Below are 20,749 nucleotides of genomic sequence, written 5' to 3'. Positions count from 1 at the left end.
AATTTTCATACGTTGTTTGTCATGTCACGCACCTGTAATCTACGATGTGCCAATTTTCTTCTGTCGCTTTGTATGCCGGCCGGAACTCAATCAAGCTTGTTCGGATGTGCCCATTTCTGTCTATTGCACGATAATAGAGAACAATATGTACTCACTACTCACCTTTTCCCAAAACTATACTGCGTGTTTTATAGCGAAGACTATATTCTAATTCCAAGTCCCTGTCCGATGGGACGTTTGGAAGCTTTCAAACTGGATTATGTACTACTAACTTACACCATATGTCGAATAAAGATAGAGATACATACTTCCTTGCGTTTAAGTCTTTCGGTGGGGTCGTTCTCAAATAGGTTCTAGGACCACCACATTCGTGACATTAGAGTTGGCCTTTTTAAGAACATTCGGCCAAAGGACTCGCCGAAGAAATAAAATTGCGAAAAATCAGGGGACTTGGGGCTCGGACAGGTAAATTGCACCGAGCATCGGGATTGTTGGAAACAGTCAACATCGTATTTTTTCGCGCTACTGTGGTACAATGTACAATGTGTACAATGTACAATATGTACAATTGTCGCGTACACGATACACTAACCTAGTACGGGTTTACTATCATCATCAAACTGCACAAAGAAAAATTGCGACTGGGGTGATGCTTATCCTACATCCATGATCATCATCATCATCATCATCATTTTATTAAAATTTTTATCAAATCAATACAGATTTGGTTGTTTCCTATTTGCTATGTCTTGTGCATCGCATTGGGCACATTGAGCGGGCGGATTTATAGACCATACGACATATAGTATATTCATATTGAAAATATTCGGGTTCATTTCAATATGAATATACTATTCAATTGTATACTGAAGTTCTGTACCTCCAAGAAGGTCTTCAATTATACGTTATGTACGAAACAGCCATGAGCTGAAATCGGTTTTCCATTGTTTTTAACAGCAGATGTCTAATAGCGGATAACGTATGTTTAACAACCAAACCGCTAGTGGGCGCTGTAGCCTAGATCCACAAAACAAATCTTACCAAGGCAACCACCGAAGCTTTCACGGGGCCAGCGTTGTGGTCGCGCGCGTGCAGTTAAATTTCTATGATACGAGAAATGCCGCGTAGTAAACTATATATTTCGCAAGTATTATTGAATATGTAGATATGATATTAAGATGGACGTGGAAGACTTTGATGCAGAACCTATATGCGTATTGCACACATATGCATTCAGACACTAACGCATTTTGAAAGATGAAAATTACGAATAAGGTGAGAGAATGTGTAAATCTCATAAATTTGCTTACGAAATTATTCAAAAAAATATCATAGATGCGTTCTTTTCAAAATTCCAGCGTATATGTTGTAAGACCAGATGCTATTTCGTCCCTGCATTTGTATTTTTGCCTGGCATTCAATTGTGCAGACGGTTGTATTTCTCAATGAAAAAATATAAACTGCAAATTTTTCATAGTCTTCTGGAGGATATGCCTTCGATGGCACTGGAGAATGGAATCTCCGAGTCTTTAACTTGGCTTAAAGGCCACAAATGTGGCAACTTGATTTTGATTTATAATAATATTTATATAAAATAGTTCATGTAGCCTAATGTGCTGTCACTGTCACCAATCTTTATAAAAATCGTATATCGGGGTTGGTTATTCATTAACAGTGGTATGTTATCTAGATCAGTCAGGTCTTCTATGGTGCCAAAGATCAACAGAATAGATAATTATAATAGAAAAACTAATGAGATAGTAATTTATACATTCTTCACATATTTACATTCACTTCATCTCACGCTATTTTTTATGAGTTATAAATATTGTCTTGTTTTCGTATAATCATCTTTGATCTAGAATATGTAAATAGTGATAACCTGATACGCTATATGGACACGGACTGCGTTCAATAACTGCAGTCTTGCATTGCAATGCAACAGTCATATACAGCAGACTGACAATTGAGATATAAGTGATAAGTGATTGCGATTAACTATCAGTTAGGCATTTCAGATGGTCTATAGCAGTGACACTGATTCCCAACGGGGGCGATTTTGAGGAACGGGGTGAAAATAACGAAAGGGCGATAGTGGGGGCGTAAATATTAGAACACTATCTTTAATTAATCGGCACGAAATGCACGTGAAAAACGGGTTGTTCTGGATCTGCATCGAAAGCTGATCGTTTATATGCCCTCATTCGGTTCCGAAAATATGGGGGTGAAAATATGTGTCGAGCTCGATAAGGGGGGCGATGAGTCGGAAAAAAGTTGAGAACCACTGGTCTATAGTCTTATAGCTTAGGCTAATTAATGTAGAATAAATTTTAAATTTGACTTGTACAGAAAATGTGACTTCTAGAATCTTAGATTGCTGTAAGTCGAAGCGATCAGTTTCAGTAGCGTTACCATATTTTGAGTTCCGAATTTCAAGAATTCTGAAAGCTCCAGCACCGCAAAAGAAAAGAGGTGATTTTGAAAACTTTCGACCGATAATACTGTGTTGAATGAAAAAAAGGTCATCACTTTGACTCGACTCCCGTTTATATGATTTTTTACGAAACTCTGACATTCGCTGCGTCGGGGTCCAGACGTATGGTAAACCTAAGTTTCAGCCATATGCATTAACAAGGAAACTCACTTATTTTCTTATTCTATTGAATCTTCTCTACTTTTCATTCGCAATAGCCCAAATCAAATATTTCGGTCAACTCTAATCCAAGTCTGTTACAAGATTTATTCACGCTCTCCACTCCTTGCAGATATTGAAGCATCGCGCAAAGCAGGCACTTGATACAGCTACATACTTGGATATATCAGGGCTCGGCATTGGTGAGAAGTTTCAAACTCTGTGGAACAGCACGTCTTCATAACGGTTCGCTTATCGCAGGTGCTATTGAAGGACTTGGCCATTGCGGACGTATTCAAGTGCTTGATCTCAGCCACAATAACATTGAAGAGGTTGAAGGCATCAAGTGCTGTGAACACTTATGGAATGTCAATCTGTCTCACAACCAGGTATGCTGTTATAGGATAGGCTCACTTCAGATAATTTTTTAAAATCTTGGTATTTTTTGATATAATATTGTCGTCCAAACCACTGATTTGTTGCGCACATTGCACTATTGTAGACTGAAAATATGATAATGTCCAGTATAGTGACGGTTAGTAAACAAATTTTGCAAATTTTCATGTACACTTAGCATTTTCATGACCTTTTTCTGCTGCTCTCTTTAATTGCAGTCTATGTATTTCATATAATTATATACGGTACCGGTAAGCCTACTACATAACTTAAGTTTAAGAAATCCTCTGAAAATCGTGTTTAACATTTACAAGGCGTGTGCCGATTTAGTCTAGCAGTTAAGTGTGTGAACACAATGGGAGGCACTGCCACCTCGATTTCGAAATGTCCTTGAATGTAGAGTACCACTGCTGAAATTACGACTCAACTCATTAAGCCTTTAATTCGTAAGAAACATTTGTTCAGGTAATTTTAGTGACCTTTGTATTCTAACAATGTTAAGCCAGAGTAATCATCCAAAATTACATCGGACTTTAACACTTGAAGCAGTAAACCTGTCTAATCATAGGACTATAATTGTTTAATACCGTATATCTATAGCGTTGTCAGATTTTTGTTTCGTGTTTGACTATTTATTCAACCTGCCGGTGTATTAATATTGAGTGTAAATATAATAACATAAATTCTGTTTACAAATTTTGCATGAGGCACATAGTTCTACTCATTAATAAAGTGGCACGGTAAATTTTATTGTGACACTTGAGAACCATCCTTTGGAGAGCAACAGTTGTATCAATATTGATGTAAGCGGGAATTTGAAAAGTGGAGAGCTTATTGAACTATTGTTTTCAAATCTGAAACTAGCTTGGGCGAGATGTTACTTTCCAAACAAAGCATTCCTTTTCATGTGTCTAGTCTGGTAGTATTAGTAGACAATAGGTGGACATATTCTATGTATAGGCTACCTGATGTATATTTAGGGTTTGTCTTCACATACTCACTTAGAATTGCAATGGCACTTCATTTTGTGCTAAATCAACTGATTGATTTGCATTTTCTATGATACCTTATTGCTACTCCACACATGCTGGCGCTAAAAGATAAAGTCCATGGGTTCTATAACTCTACTGTACTGAATTCCCACTGAAATTGCTACTCTTTCGGTGCACACTAATTTACAAAACACCGCTAATCCTGAATTCAGAAGATTAAAGTTCTGCAAATCAGGAAAAGTGCAAACCGTGTAAATAAAACATCGCGTGGTACTAGCCTGCGTTTCAGATTACCGAATCACTTTTTGACATACTGGTATCAATTTCACTCATGCCAACACATACCTATTTTGTGGTATTGCTCATTCTGTGTACAGGCACATGCCTCATTTTGCCAACTCTTTTTAAATTTTTTATTGCCATTATGTAGGCCGGGGGTGGTCAGCTCAAAACGGGTCGCGGACCACTTTTCAAATTTCGTAGGACCGCAAGAATGTAATATCGAGACAACATAGACCACACTTTTTGCAACCACGTTTTTAAATCTTTATGCTGTGCTCTTTAACATGGGCGACGGGCAATGCTCCAACAAAAGAAATAATATTTTATTAAAGAAATATAGCCTCAATTCAACAAAAACATCTAGATCGTCAATTTTATTTTGAACTATGAGCTGCGCACAATACCTGACAACGCTTTTAAGCGACTAAAAAATCGACACTGGGATTAGCAAAACACAGTAGCCTACTATCTAAAAGACTATCTGTAATTCTTGATCTTTTGGGGAAGCCCTAAGCTGTTTACTCAGCGTCTCGGTCTTTGCAGTGTCCGGGCCATTGCATGTCAAGGCAATCTGCCCATTCATATTAGCTGATTCTCCTCGATGGAATGCTGTTGCCGACGCCCAAGCCGTTTCAACTAGTGAGGAGTAGTGATGTTGGGAACAGGAGAACACAGTAGCTTATTTTGAAAATATAACGACGTTTTGAAACTGAAATCAATTTCAAAATTTTGCGGGCCGCAAAATATGACCTCACGGCCACATGTTGGTCACCCCTGATGCAGCTCAATCTGGGTGCTTGATTGACAAACTTTTTGACTCATATTCTTTTCTTGTGTCACAATCTTATGGTTTTTTGAACTGATCAAATATTTTTAAGCCAGAAAAAGTACCAACAATAGAATCTATTTGCTCCAATCTACCAAAAGTTTCACCCTTCAAAATCATATCATGGCTCTCTTCACCGTTTAGACATCTTTGCCTTTCAGATCAGCAGCCTGTCTGAGGTCTCCCACTTCTACGCCTTCGGTACTTTGGACCTATCTTACAATAATATAACATGGAAAGAACTGGGACGTATACAAAATGTGGTCATTTTAGACCTACACTTAATCGGCAATCCGGAATTGGAAAAGGTTGGGAACCTTTGGTCTTGTACGACTACGGCAAGTAAAAGTAATAGAATATTCATCTTGATTAAGGATTCATGTTATCGCGTCCACGTTATCGATTGTCTTCCTAATATCTGGATGTTGGACGGTAGAATCGTCACAAGCGCAGAACGGAATCAAACGCAAAATTTCTTTCACGACTCTGCGTTATCAAGTCGGCCTGTTGTGAGTCATGTTTGGATACCGATTTACTCAGATTTATATATGCTAGTGATGGTACCGAGGATTTGTGAGTTTACATACTTATACCCGCAAATAGCTGTAAAGTTTTGATTGTCAATTACCGTGCAGGCAACTTCGATTTCACTACTTGGTTGCAACGTTGAACGTAGGCTTTCCAAATTATATTGCATTAGGTAAAATTGTATTTCAGTAATTCCCAATCAAAGATCATGTGATTAAATTTTACCGCTCCGCCATAATGGAATGTAGGTTAATTAGAGATCTGAATGTTGGATGATTTGATTTGTCAGCCCTGCAACCAGAATTTGAAATTGGGTATTAAAAGAAAATTGATGTCAATCAAACTATGTCTAACTGTAAAACAATATCAAAATAATATCCTTCCGAGCTATTTCGGTAGGGCCCCTAAATTTGACTTGATTTCATTTAATTGCGTGTACCCGAATTTACTAGTGCCTTAACTCAAATCACCAATTTTCTAATCTAACTTTTCTTGCAGTAAATTAAACAGCCAGGAATGCCAGTAACTTGTTGATTAGCTGCTTAAAATCATCCACCATACTTGTTACCAGCGAAGGAAACTTGGAGAAAGACCATTGACTACAAGACAACGAATTCATCAAAGCAGTATTCACGGAGTGCGAACGGCGGTACTTGTCTCGAAATTTGCAAGAAATGAGATTCATTCCGCCGGTAAACTATTACCATTGCACTTGATTTAGAGCGGCTCATGGTGCAAACTTTTAAAGCTAGTAATTTTATGGTGAGGTATATTGAGCTGTGCGTGTTGCTTTGAGTTTAGGCACCGACCAAAGACGGCTGTCTTTCCTTTTTGAAAATATGCAAACCGACTTGAGCATGATACCAAAGTGCTTCGTTGGCAATTCATCATTTCCGAACGATTATCTACTTGAAATCATCACAGCGAGGTCGGTGATTGAGATTTTTCAGTCCCTATTTTCGTATGCCAAAACGTTTCCTATATTACAGAGCGGAAGAGAGGGAACACTGCAACGTGTTGTTACTTATACTTCTTGCCACTCTCGAATTTTCGATACCTGGCGACTTGTTGAATGAGACTTTACGAATAACGAAACTACAATCCTAGTAAGAGCATTTTGTACCTTTGAAATAGACTGTCTGCAAATCAGGATGAAACCTAGCATGTGTGGGTTTATAGTGCGTAACGACTAAAAAAAAGGTCATGACTTCGGATTCTTTGTGCGCAACTTAGATTTTCTGTGCGCAGAGACCGTGTCAGCACTGCGCATTTGCGCACGTTAGCAGCTCAGAGGGAACATTGGCCACAACATAACTAGAGTAGGCCTACTGAAAAAATTGTGCACATTCCAAATTTTTCACTACCAGTACTGGGACAACGAAATTGATTGCTTCCAGTCAAGTGGTTTTATTGCTTGCAAGCGTTAGGACGGTGCTTTCGTAGCTTTTGTATACGGTACCTATCGTGATCATTTTCGGGACACAATTTCGTTATTTGGCGAGTGGCACATACTAGAACACATAAGTTGTCCGCCGTTATCAAAGTCTTATGATGATCAAAAATTTCAGCGCTCAAGTTGATATTCCTCTACTCTTCACGTTGAGCCGGCAATGGAAGATCAGGCTGTCGTCATTGCTACTGAGTGCCTGCAAGCTGGATCGCGACATGTGTCTTGAAGGCGACGGTGGATTGTACGACAGATTGTATCTTTGTCTGTACTATCTCGTATCGGACTTGTTACGGTGGGATTGGAAAAATTGGAGACGGCGTTCGAGCACTCGTGTTGGTGAGTGTTACAGAAATACCGCTGTTATGAGTGCTGCGTGTCCGCTACATCGTTGATACCTTACAGATAAGGCAAAAGACCAAAGAATTCACATGTCATCATATTTACGACCCCACACTGCACCAAATTTGAAAGAGTAAGTTACTTTCATTGTGAATTTTATCGTGATTACCTGCTTTAAAGAAAACCAGACTATACCAAAGGACTATACTCGGGTAGATTTCCTCTACTTCCATTACTTACGTGAATTATTTTAGACTACTGCCATATCTATTTCTATTGCTACAGTCGTCAGATTCAATTACTTCTTTCCACTTATTAAACTGGGAAGTAGTGCTTGGCCGCAAAGTACTGCTGCTTTTTCCTAATACTCAAGGTTTTGCCTACTTGTGTTATTTATTCGAGAGATTATGTTTGTAGACTACTTTAACTTCTACTTGACCGGTTTATAGGCAAGACTACTTTTATTTTATGATTTAAAAAGTAGAAAGCGGTTTCGCGATAAGTTCACATCGATTTTATGAGTAAAATAGTTATAAGAACCACATTAAAAGGCCTCTGTACCATTGTAATTGAATCTATTTTCAAAGATTGTACGTAGTGTCGATTTAGTCATTATGCAATTGAATAGTATATTGATATCGAAATGAACACGAATATTGTCGGCTGACACTCATCTGGGGTAATCTTCAGCAACCAGTAGAGAATTGGAAAGTACATTGTATATCAACAATTGTATCACAAAATACGACAATACGATTGTTGATATAGGGTAGAGGAGGCCAAGATGAGATACTTTTCTGGACACTTTTCTGAAAATTCAACGCCACTCAAAGAGTAATGCCTTCTGAGAATTAATTTTGGTACCAATGGAAAGCCTGTGATCTGTACTATTTATGGCTATGGCTTGAGTTATATTGAACAACATACTGGTGGATTTCTTGACCCTCAAAAATTCTTGCTCAAATGTCTCAACTTACCCCCATGTGAGGGTAAGATGAGACACACTGTGTTCAAGATGAGACACCAAGCAATTCTTGCTCAATACACCACCAATTCATCCCAAACGATGAATCAACTACCAACATCGTGAATAAAATGTAATAATCATGAAATAATTCACTTTCCAAAAGAATTTGTACATCATATACAAATTTAAATGACATCGAATACCAATTATCGATGAGATCCAGCAACAATAAGAATTTCGTTATTATTTTGTTTTGTTATGTCACATCTGGTAAACTACTAGATAAATAATAGATTTTGTGTGCCTTCAACAGTAAATTTTGAATCTTGCGATGCCTTCAGTAGAAAAGCCCTCTGATACCCATGTCTCAACTTACCCCCATGGTTTTGTCTCATCTTACCCCCACACCTCAATTATTGTATAAACTTGAATAAAAAATTTTCTGTCTATTACTTTTCAGAGGTAAGTGCATGATTACACTGCTAATATTGCACTCAACCAGCTCCAGTAATGTTGTTTTATAATATGAAGTACTATGATAGGTATGCCCTTACAAACATGAATTCACATAACTGACATAGACTGTGAAAATATAGTTTTTGGCATTTTTCTGCCCAACCTCAAATCTGTTTGCCTTGTTAATATGGTAGGACTATAGAATGACATGATGGGAACAACATAATTGAAGGAATCTGTCCATCAGAAAAAAAATTTATGAAAAAATTGCAAGTCTCATCTTGCCCCGTATCTCATCTTGACCTCCTCTCCCCCAATGTTCTTTCTAATTCTCTACTAGTTGCTGACGATTACCCCTGACGAGCAGACTTGTACAAACTACTGAATTTTCAAAAAGCACAACTAGATCTAGAACTAGAACTAGAACTACAGGTACTCAATGTTTAAAACTCGCAACTATAACTAGGACTGGAACTACCCGATTTTCAAAATCCGCAACTAGAACTACAACTACTCAATTATCAAAATCTGCAACTAGAACTACAACTGGAACTACTCAAAAAACCGTTAGTTGGTTGACCATCAACTAACTAAATGGGTAGTTTGTACAAGTCTGCCTGAGTAGCTTTACTGGTAGTCCTACAGATTACAACACATATGGGATGCACACATGTGTTGGACTTTTATTTTGTGACTCACTGAAAATTAGGGGTTCCCCCAAGGCTTGTAGATTGGCATAGGGCAGACCTGGGCATTTTACGGTCCGTCGAGTGTGGAGTGCGGAGAAAATTTTGAAGAAAAATAAAATCTGTCCCAAAAGACCCTACTTCCTGTTGATTTACGAAATAATTTGGATTCACCTTTGAGCTTTTTCCATTTTGAAAACTGTTGTTTCACTTTTTGCAAGAGACATGATTATAATAATGCACATCAAATCATTTAGCGTGTCATGAAATATCATCTTGCGAGCCACTTTTGGAACGCGTGCCAAAGGTACCCCGTCCCTGGCGTAATTTAAATTCATAATAAAAGTCGATATGACATGGGTTGATTTAAGTCGGGATTATGACATAAGCGCGCCGTCATTTGGCGGAGGCTGCGAGAAGACGAATTCGGAAAACTTGCCAGCAAAATTACCAAAACAACAGGATGATTTTACCAAGCTACACACCACTCGGGATAGTGACCAAGCTGCGACATGCCATACATTTTGGTGTCTTAATAGAAGGACGTGTCTATGGGTTGGAGTGATTAAAAAGAGTTAACAATGTTTCTTGTTTACCATTGTTTTGAATAAATACGTGGGATAAATATTACATTTGTACTTTCACTCCAAATTCCTAATTTCCTAATAGTAGCACATTCACCAAGAAGCTTGCGTTAACCACGTAATTCATTGCTTGCAATTTATAAATTATTATTAGAAATTAATACACCGCCGAATATAGTGCAAACTTTTGACTCAGCTCGCTAAGGTATTTCCTGCCTGTCATTCTCAGAAAATAGTAGCTGACCTGTGGCGTAACTGTTCCCAAGTCATTAAAGGTAAAGAACCGTACAAAACTGGATATCATTCTCAACACATTAATTTTTATTTTTTTGGAAATATCAGACATTGAATCAACATTTCAAAGCAACGGGGTTTTGAGTTTGAAATGGGAGAAATTACGACCTCAAAAAGCCACCCGCTGGCTACGCCACTGTTAGCAGTCATGTCTCTGATCGAGTAATGGCTGCACAGACATCATTCAACAGAGCACCGGCATCTCAATTCGCCCGAAACCACGACATGTGTTTTCTAGATGTTCGGCAACTAATATTTTTTTCAAATGTGCAACTAGAACTAGAACTACTGAATTTTCAAAATCTGCTACTAGAACTAGAAGTAGAATTATTGAATTTTCAAAATCCGCAACTAGAACTAGAACTACGACTACTCAATTCTCAAAATGAACGACTAGAACTACTCGAAAAACCGTTGGTTAGTTGACCATCAACTAACTAAATGTCTAGTTTGTACAAGTCTGCTGACGGCTTCATTTAAATATGAATGTACCATTCAATTGTATATTGATGTTTTGTACCTACAAGAAGCTAGTCGTTTTGCGTCAGTCGCGAAGATTCATCCTACGATTTCTAAAATAACCTCCTCCGATTACAGCTCAAGGTAAATCTACTTTTGAAGCTAATTGCTTGAGTACCTTTCATTGTCTACTTCTACATGAAGTAATTTTGACATATCTTGGAAATTTTTCGGGGTACTTGAGTATCGACACCGACTACTTTATCCACCTCTTTGTAACGTATGTATGAAAATGTATTGAAATTTTTCCTATTTCAATCTTCCTGCATAGGGTGGTATGGCAGATTCCATGAAAAAAGCGGTGCCCGTAGCAGGGTAATTAGATATAGCTTGAATTGAAACCCTTTTAATCTTCATCTGTAGAGCAAGCTATGCAAAGAGATTGGTGGAGCAGTCGAAGGAAGAACATCTAACCCTGCTGGCGTCGGAGATACTCCTCTTGCTTAACGTGGTACCTTCGTTTTACAAATTCATCGAAAACGACCCTGCGGTGCGGGCGCTTCTGCAAACAGCCACCGGCGACTTGACCTTGACCAGCAAAATGGTAGAGATCGCCAAGGAAACGAGGGAACAAGGGGTATGGAGATTCAATTCATTTATTAAATTCGCTTATTTTTGTAATCTGTCTCTTATGCCAATCATTGTGTTGTCACAACGACAAAATTCTTTCTATATTTCGAATTTCGTTAACCGCATTTAGTGATGTTGGCTCCTGGCGAAAGTCAGTCGGAAAGCTTGGGGTGGAATAAATTTGGCAATTCAAATGTATTGTTGTTGAGATATTGAAGTTTTGTACCAGAAGCCTTTTTGATACAATTTCTATAATTTCCCACTGAAGCAGTTCGTTGATACACATAATTTGGATTGGTAGATGCCGCGCTTTCCAAGGCCGGTCATAACTATTACCCAAGTAGAGGATGGAAGTATGTTTACTTTGACCGTTAGCTTGGGACGATATCATCACCATTATATTAAAAATTTTATCAAATCAATACACGACACTATTGCAATATAATGAAAAGATGGATGGTGCCGAAACGATATGAAGCACCCACCTTGGCCTACAGCATGTTAATAAGAGGCATGCACACTGGATAAAAGAAAGGAAAACATAAAAGTAGGCGACAAAAATGAATGTTGAATGTGTCGGTAGGCGAGGTCGATATGTCAGATTGTGGTTCGGTAATCTTGAGGGCAGACTAGTATTGATTCAAAAGAAATTGCTTGTATTTCGATTTGAATGTGGACGTGATCGACGACTGTCTGATAGCCGGCGAGATGCTGTCCCACACTACAGGTCTGACATACTTGATAGAGCGCTGCGTTTTCTTGTATTCTGTCCTGATCATATAGTAGTTGTCCTTCGAGAATGCCCGTGTGTAGTAGTTGTATGTTTGATATTGCTTGCATTATAAGATGTTGAAATCTGTTTTCTTCAAACTTGAAACATTTTCACTTAGGAAAAGTTTACTGCAAGTTTTTAGCATAATCCTTTATCATTTTGGATGGGTTCTGGTGAAAATAGACTCAAGTACATGCAAAGTTGAAATTATACTCCAATTCTACAACCTCCTATGCGCACTAAAACGTTTCCCATGACACCTGAAAATAAACGCGGTTAAAAAGAACCGCCATTGATTCCCTTCCCAGAAGTGCTTAACGAACTCTTTATCAACTAATCCCTTTTTCTTTTAACCATATATTTACTTGCCCAGGGCGACATGCAGAACTTGTGTAACGAGATATCAGACCACAGCCTTCACCAGATCGAAAGATCAACATTCGACGTTCGATACGCCGCTATTTCGGTATGGACACGGATGATGACATTTGGCGTTGTAAAATATGCTGGAGAGTCATGTATTTTCAGCAATACCTTTTTCCTACATCCGATAACAAGTTCTTGCCGTCAAACGAGACTCGTTCCGAATGGAAAGTAATCCTGGACACGAAGAAGGCTTACCCCAAAAGGCCAAAATCAGCCATACTGTCATCAGGAGAACATCTTACGTCAGGGAGAAGAAGAGCCTCTCCGCATATCTACGGGTAACTAATAAGTACATCCAGAGGTGGTCAAGGTATTCATCGATGGTACTCGAGTAGAAGTAGAGGTAATCCAGTAAAGTGCAAGTAGTAGTAAGGATTTCCAAGAGATGTCAGAACTCCTTCAAGTGGAAGTATAAATGGAGATACGAAAAGTAGTCCAAGTAAGTAGTTTCAAAAAGTAGATTTTGTTGATGGTTCGCATGATTTTAGCAGGTAATCTGAGTTGGCTACTTTGAAATGACAAGTTGCATCTTTGTTACTAACACAAAATTATTAATGACACAGCAAATAGCTGCAAATTTCGGAAATATAATCAGTTACTGTGATACAGGGGCTATTTTGTCCAGTTATGATAACAATTTCACTCATAAAGTCTATGCTGAGATACCCTCAAACTACTTTCTACTTTACTAAATAGCACAACTTGTCAGAACATACTTAAGTACTGTGAAAAATTAGAAATCTTGAAGTCTTTGTTGCTGACCACCTGAGTACATCTCAACTGATGACGTTTTCATTGCGGTTCTTAATTTCAGGAATCCCCCGTTGAAAGCAGCGGCATTGTCTACCTGCGCTAATGAACCGAGGGTTACACTGGGGAGTAACATTCTTCTCGGGCCTCAAAATATGGCGAGAGTGATCGCCATTCCTGAACCGAATATTGGACTTGTTCAAATGAACTCTATCCCAGGTGTGTTGTATCGATAATTTCGAAGATTAAGAGAAAGTAAGGGCGTCGTGTCTTCTCGAGCAGGCGTATTTACGATCTGTATGTGGTTGCCAATATAAAATCGTAATTTGTCCTGGTAAGATATATATTTTTCGAGTAATCTATCGTATATGAAGTTGACTTTGAGTAAATTTGGTCGGAGTAATCATTTCTTGAAAAGCATACTGTACAGGGTGCAGACTTGTAACTACAGGATTTTTTCAAAAAGAGAAACTAGAACTAGAACTACTCAATTTTTAAAACTCGCAACCAGAACTAGAACTAGAACTACTCGCTTTTGAAAATCCGCAACTAGAACTAGAACCAGAACTACTCACTTTTCAAAACCCGCAACTAGGACTAGAAGTACACACTATTCAAAATCCGCAACTAGAACTAGAACTACAACTACTCAATTTTCAAAATCTGCTACTAGAACTAGAACTGCTCAAAAAACTTTAGTTAGTTGACCATCAACTAACTAAATTAGTAGTTGGTACAAGTCTAATTCTAAAATTTCATGACATATGTAAAGTTTCGGTGATATTTTCATTTCTAGCAAACACAAGCATGAATTGTTTAATATAGATGTGAAAATGTACTTAACGTCATTGACGCAATTCGAGTTCTTGTTCAATATCCTCACCACTTTTGAATAGCTTGATAGTGTAATATTTGTTATGATTATTCCAAGCCCGTGTGATTGGATATATTGATAAAAACTATCAGGGATAACCATATTACCGTGTATCCAGCACCAAACGGAGCAATCATCATACAAAGCCGAAATGAGGACGATCATTACTGTTACGTCGACATCAAAAATCTCGAATACGACACACAGTTGAACTGTTGGAAGCCGATCGGATCAATTGGCGACAAAGTCACGTTACACGCTGCCGTACAAGCGAAAAGAATAGATGCAAGTATGAATTCAAGTCATGTTTATCGCACAAAAGTACATGTATATTATGCTTGTATTGGTTTGTTTTGAAAGCCACCAACACCATTCGTGAAAATGCAACACGTCACAGAGCACACAGAAAGTTATCACACGGATACCGAAGCCGGCTGTCTTCCATGGCTCAGGACCAAGAAAGGTTCATAACCGATATATGACATTCTATACAGAAGTAATCATTTTTTTCCGACAATTTCAGTGCCGCGTCTCAAATTTTATCAGCCAAACACAACATCAACATCGATCTCATCATTGACGCGAGTGAAAAATATTCGGAATCGGACATCGGTCAGACGCCGTTGCCGCCAAGGCCTCTTTCTGCGGTGTTCAAGGAAAAAATGAATCTCAGTCTGCCTGCCCCGACTCACGATGCCGGGACTGATCCCGAAATGAATCCTGTCGATATTGCGTCAAGCGCGCAAACTGTTCTTCTTGATAAATCGTGTTTGATTGCTGGTGATATTGTCGACGGCGAAACTCAGATTGAATCAGAATTGGATACTGTGAACGATCGAGAAGGTGTTTCCGTTCCGGCTATTGAAATTGTTGAACCAAACGACACGACGCAAGATGTGGAGGGTGGTACGACTGAGCCTTTATCTCAGTTAGATAAAGAACAGATATCCGAGTAAGTTGAAAATCTTTCCAAAGTGGAAGCATTGACTGCTAAACAGGTTGTGTTTATTTTTAAATATTTTGCAGGATATAGGGACTTATTTTTATTCATAAGATGTATGATTGCTTTGATGCAAACTGAATTTGAATTGTGTGCGAGCTGGACCGGTCAATTAATACCAAAATGTTACATCCAAATCAATAACTTTGTTAAGTAGGATACTTCACTGTTAAGCCTATACGGAATATTGCATCATATTAAACTACAAATCGTTGAATGATTTTTCCACTTATGGCAAACTGGACTGGACATCAATGAATGTAATTCGTTCAGAGAAATCAACTCTGGAGACCTTTCTTCCAAAGCTTCCGACGTCGCACATAACTTGGAAGATGAACTAGCGTTTGTCGATAACGACCAAGAACCTGAACTTGAAGCTCTTATGGATAAGGAACCAGGTGCAAATCTATTCCCGACAATCTATGTTTTATAAGAAGCTGATATAATCGTTCATGCTACTTAACCGAAGCAGGATTTTTCTTCAAATCCAAAGTCTGTGTGTAGACTTAAAGGTCAGAATGACAATATTGGTATATTTTTATAACAGTTGAGAGTCCCAAGCATCTGGCAGTGGAACGCAATATGGTGCCTCGGCTGGGACGACGAGCAGTCAGTGCGAGGCGGCCGAAACATGCCAAGATAACACAGAGGTCAGTATTAGTCTGGGTGGAATGATGAATTTTCAGAGATGTACAGTAGAGAAGTATGCGAGTAGGTTTTATTTACTAGCACTGTAATGGTCATGTTTTTACCTACTTCTGCCTCTACTTGAAGCCAAAACACTGACTTATACATTTTTCTATTTTGCCTAGTAGAAATAAGTGTGTGGATAGATATGTATCACTTTGATGATGGAGATAAGTATAACATTATCACGCCTAAAGGTGATGCCAAACTGTCCCAAAATCCTATTTACAATAAACCTACTTTAAGAGAAGTTAGTAGTAGTAGTTTAGCATAAAACTGTAGTAGAAGAGGAATTAGTAACTGTAATCATAACCACTTTCAGGTACTTGATAGTTCAAGTAGATAAAACAAACTCGATTACTCTAAAACCGTAGAAGTACTTCGTTACTGACTACCTCTGAACTAGATATTCAATATTAAATATTCGTCAGAATATACTATCATCTGCCCAAGACATACACACAATGTGCAATGCGATATACAAGAAACACAATGCGATGTTATGAACAGATAGGAGGACGCCGAAACGACCATTGCGGTCTCTTAATCTGGCATCCACCTCGGACTAATGCCCGATGTCACAGTCTTCTTCGAAGTTATTCAAAATGCCGTCCCAACGCTCGAAAATATTTTGCTTCAAAGCCATTGAAAACTCCACTTTCGTTTCAGTGCTCGGCCATTAAGCGCCGTCACAGGAAGACAGAAAAACCTCTCAAAACTGTACGGGGACTCGGTGGCGTTTGATAGGCCGGACAGTGCGTCGTCATTCCAACTGGAACGCACGGAAGCGTGGCGATCTTCTGCTTCTTCGTCCATGAATTTAACTTTGGACGACAGTATGTTGAAATCGGCAAATGTCAGGTTCTCGCCAAATGCTGCCCAGTCGAGAAAGGGTACGTTTGTTCTCTAACTTGTACTATAATTCTGTACCTATTAATCTGTGTTAGAGATTACCAAACCACGATCTCACATAGGCCACACGCTACTTCACTCAATCAAGCTTATTTTGTTATTGTAATATATATGAGGTATAATGAAAAGAGAAATGATGAAATAGGGCTGCAGTTTGAGGTGTACGAGATCATCAAGTCAACTGTAATCCGTGTACGACAGAAATATAGGTTATTGAAGAATTAAAAAATCAATGGAATTATTACATCTATTGTTAGTAATATAATAAATATGTTTGCTGTTGTTGGTCCTTTTTATGTTATCGTCTGTTACTTATCATTCGGTGTTCACGCCTCTTATTTACATGCTATTTTATTCATACCCATAGGCCAAGGTGGATGTTTGATTGAAAGACTATTTCAAGTCGCTAGACTCCTTCCTATTTTCATTGTACAGCAATCTTGCGGCGTACAGCAATCTCTACTAAACTGAACTTGATTTATTCATCTAGTTGCACTCCCTGTTTCTAGTATCTGCGTGTTTCTTTGCAACGGACTATGAGAAATAAATTTCCAGGATAAGGAGCATACTCAAGCATATTCGAAAGTAGAAATGGGCAAACTATATAGTATATATGCTGTGTCACATTTTATTTCAACACTTGAGATGTTCCACTTATGCAAGGACACAGTCAGTTATGCTACACTTGAAACTTTCTTCAAAACTTTGAGCATTCTGGAAATTCACATCATCACCATATTATTCTAGTTGCAGTATATCCAATTCCACTTTGTCCTAACATCTTTGGCTCGATCCCTGTATCACAATTTAGAGCGAGTCGAAATCACAAATGAGATGTAGCGATTAAGCTTGGGCTGGGACTGCAATCCCAAAGTCCATGTAGCAATGAAGGTTCTTTGAGTGATAGAGAGATAGTGTGTTTGTATGATTTGAGATTAGTATTTAAGTATTTAACAGTGAAATATATCAAGTGCAGGAATTTGTCATTTAACCTGGTTGGTTTTTGATAAGAAAGTCATTACTTTGATGCATCCAACTCCGATTTTACAACCTAATCGAAGTTTACTTGCTTATTCCCAGGCAACACCGGCTTACAAGTAGTGGCATTACGCCCGACGCCTCCACAAAGGCCGTCGTCACCGTTACAATCCTCACCCGACAAGCGGCACAGTTTGGAAGTCGAAAGGTCACGACAAAGCACTCCGGCGATCAGAGATCAATCCAAAGACAGAGGTTTGGAAAACACCCCCGTTTCGTGTGCCGCCAGTATAATTACACGCGAATTTGCAGGAATTAAACTCGCCAACAACTGGCTGGCTCAAGGCAAGGACCTGCACGAAGAATACAAAAAATCGCGTGTGTACATGTCTCCTCGTGTGCCAGGTTATCTTAGTGGGATTGTGGACCGGCCGCAGTCGAACAAGATGTAAGTTATCAATGGCTGATGGGGTTAAAATAGTAACTAGGACTAGGCTGAATGATTTGAGTACTCAAATCTGTGTCTAACATTAATTGTCTTAATTCTAAAAGATTACTTTATATCCATTGTATAATCATAGAAACATCATATCACAGCATCTAAAAACATGTAGTAGGTGAAAAAAGATCACTTCGGTAACAGTTACAATTTGAGGCAACCTTGACACTATACAAAGTACAACATTAGATTGATAAGTATCGTTAATTTTCCAGGACTTGTTCTCTCCCACTTACCGCGTCACTGAATATAAAATCCGACGGGCCTCCTTCGGTCAGGTCTAGTAGAAGACCCACTCCTACATCGACGCTGCGGGACTACGGACCGCCAGGCATTGGCATACCAATGTCCGAATTCAAAACGAGATATTCATCTGTCGGTGATGTAAGGCAAATTTCCGCAAAGTAAGCACCTGGATATGTATGTATTGTATTGCGTGGCGCTCGATAAGTTCTGGCCTTTTTGCGCTACATAATATTTTCGCCCTAGAATATAGACAACAGCGATTGTGAGCATGTGATTTGTTTGTGTCTCGCTATAGAAAAATTGTTTGACCAAGTACACTACTGTAGCTATATCTGAGTCAACTGGAGACCCACTCGTATATCAGGTCAAATGTAAGCAAAGCATATTGAGAATTAACCAGATTCTGATACTTCATTTTCTATTTCTAGATACCCAACTATCTCTCTTCTACGTCCCCAGAAGAAGTAGAGGAATCAAACGAAGGAGTATTTTAAATGTTTATTATTTGCTCACGCCAACCCTGGTATATTTTTCAACTTCTACTCTAGTGTCCTTGATTTTGTCTTATTTAATAGAGAATACATAATCAACTACTGCAGAATTTGTCGTCTGTTGTTGGAGAATTGGGTTTTCAGCAAGTCCAGTTTTTACAACAAAGCTACACAGTGATGGCCCTACGAGTGGGGGGCCCTGGGCGAGACGTACCGGGGGGGCCCCCTATAAGTATGTAATCGTAACTTCGGGCGGGCTCCGCCCCCCAGACCCCCCTTTTGCGTCTATTATTGTTATTATTATCTATCTTTCACCACATCAAGGGTTTTAGCCGGGTGCTGGATTCGGCCATATCTATTGCATATCTATTGCCATATCTATTGCATGTGTGCAAGGATAGACTACATCAAAACTAAGTAATTCTAACGCATGCAGAGACGTGATGAATATCGGGATATGGGACTTTTCTAACAAACGCAGAGATTTAATGATGATTGACACATCTGTACGGAATCATATTCTTGATTGGTACACGGATTTCTCCGTTTATTTGCTATAATCCTTGAAAAAATCGCATAAACCAAAGAGGGGGGGCCTTCGACCAGGGGGGGCGGGCGACCGCCCACCTCGCCCACCCCAAAAGCCACCACTGAAGCTACATATATACCGTGTATGATATGTGTAATGTGCATGGATGGGATGTTACCATTCACAGAATGAAGACGGTATATTTGTATGACCTAGTTGTGATAATAATTCACAATAGTCTAGTGCAGTGGTTTCCGGTAAAGGTTGGTCGGTGCACTAGAAATTGTCAGGATAAGTAATTATTCAATTTATTTCGTGTGGATGTGGAGCAAGATCTTGTAGGCAACACCGTAGCTGGCTAGCTGCTGTGCAGGAACAGGAAACGTTTTGCAAGTGAACTGACGTTTCGTCTGCTGGTAAGTGACAATTCTCAAAGTAATCAATACTGCAATGCCTACACCCACTAACACAGTACCATCAGTTGTTATACACGGGCCATCATCAGAGTTTGCAGTGGATGAATTTGCGTCGTTTTGTGAGTGAAATGATTTCCACGATTAGGCAGCGTATTGCAGAAACCGAGTTGCTATCAAGTTAATTGCATTACCACCTGTTAGCTGGTGCCTAACCATTGTGATAGATTCTTATTCTGCATCTCTCAAGCAGCTGCGGTGCGCCCAGCAAGAATCGTAGTTAGAAATGAACGACGTCGTTGAATTCCCTGCAGTGCACGATTGGGAATTGCCTTGAAGAATTCACCAGTTCGTACCGTGACAATCATCACGCATCACATGCATTTGCATATGCATTATGTACCTTCAGGTTTAAATTTACACAAAAAAATAAAGGCTATCTCTCACATTTTCGTAGTGAGCGACCTGCTGCAAAGAAGTGATCAGCGATCTCCTAACCTTTTAACGTCATGTGAAAACTCCGCCTCCATCCAAAGTGTTTGGACACGAAATACCTATAAGGTTTTAGTATGGTCAGGGATTTCAGTGGTTTATACCCCTGGTTAGGATAAGTGGTCTACCCTGGTTAATCCACCACATCGGCATGGAAGA

The 20,749-nt window shown here is 39.0% G+C and overlaps 1 protein-coding gene across 1 annotated transcript; it reads left to right on the top strand.

The window, feature by feature from the left end:
* Positions 1 to 1,044: 1,044 nt before the first annotated feature.
* On the top strand, positions 1,045 to 19,266 carry LOC145454618 (uncharacterized). Its single transcript, XM_080332611.1, has 24 exons — positions 1,045 to 1,275; positions 2,766 to 2,835; positions 2,894 to 3,021; positions 5,290 to 5,436; positions 5,503 to 5,637; positions 6,228 to 6,348; positions 6,458 to 6,584; positions 6,646 to 6,762; positions 7,225 to 7,442; positions 7,509 to 7,578; positions 11,315 to 11,528; positions 12,667 to 12,759; positions 12,822 to 12,997; positions 13,534 to 13,688; positions 14,462 to 14,632; positions 14,704 to 14,806; positions 14,867 to 15,295; positions 15,617 to 15,741; positions 15,891 to 15,993; positions 16,700 to 16,923; positions 18,023 to 18,175; positions 18,233 to 18,368; positions 18,635 to 18,823; positions 19,094 to 19,266. The coding sequence occupies exons 1-24, from the start codon at positions 1,258 to 1,260 to the stop codon at positions 19,131 to 19,133; spliced, it is 3,462 nt and encodes a 1,153-aa protein (XP_080188737.1). The 5' UTR covers positions 1,045 to 1,257; the 3' UTR covers positions 19,134 to 19,266.
* Positions 19,267 to 20,749: the final 1,483 nt, after the last annotated feature.

This window comes from Botryllus schlosseri, chromosome 13, assembly GCF_051294905.1.
Source record: "Botryllus schlosseri isolate E-star chromosome 13, Bs_hap1, whole genome shotgun sequence".
In the NCBI taxonomy this organism is placed as follows: domain Eukaryota; kingdom Metazoa; phylum Chordata; class Ascidiacea; order Stolidobranchia; family Styelidae; genus Botryllus; species Botryllus schlosseri.
This window is presented reverse-complemented; position numbering and strand designations above follow the sequence as displayed.

What these genes read in the sequence shown, in the direction of transcription:
- LOC145454618 (XM_080332611.1), top strand. An exon ending in GCAATCCGGAATTGGAAAAG is followed by an intron (nt 5,437 to 5,502) that starts GTTGGGAACCTT and finishes ATCTTGATTAAG; the next exon opens with GATTCATGTTATCGCGTCCA. An exon ending in CGTTATCAAGTCGGCCTGTT is followed by an intron (nt 5,638 to 6,227) that starts GTGAGTCATGTT and finishes ACTTGTTACCAG; the next exon opens with CGAAGGAAACTTGGAGAAAG.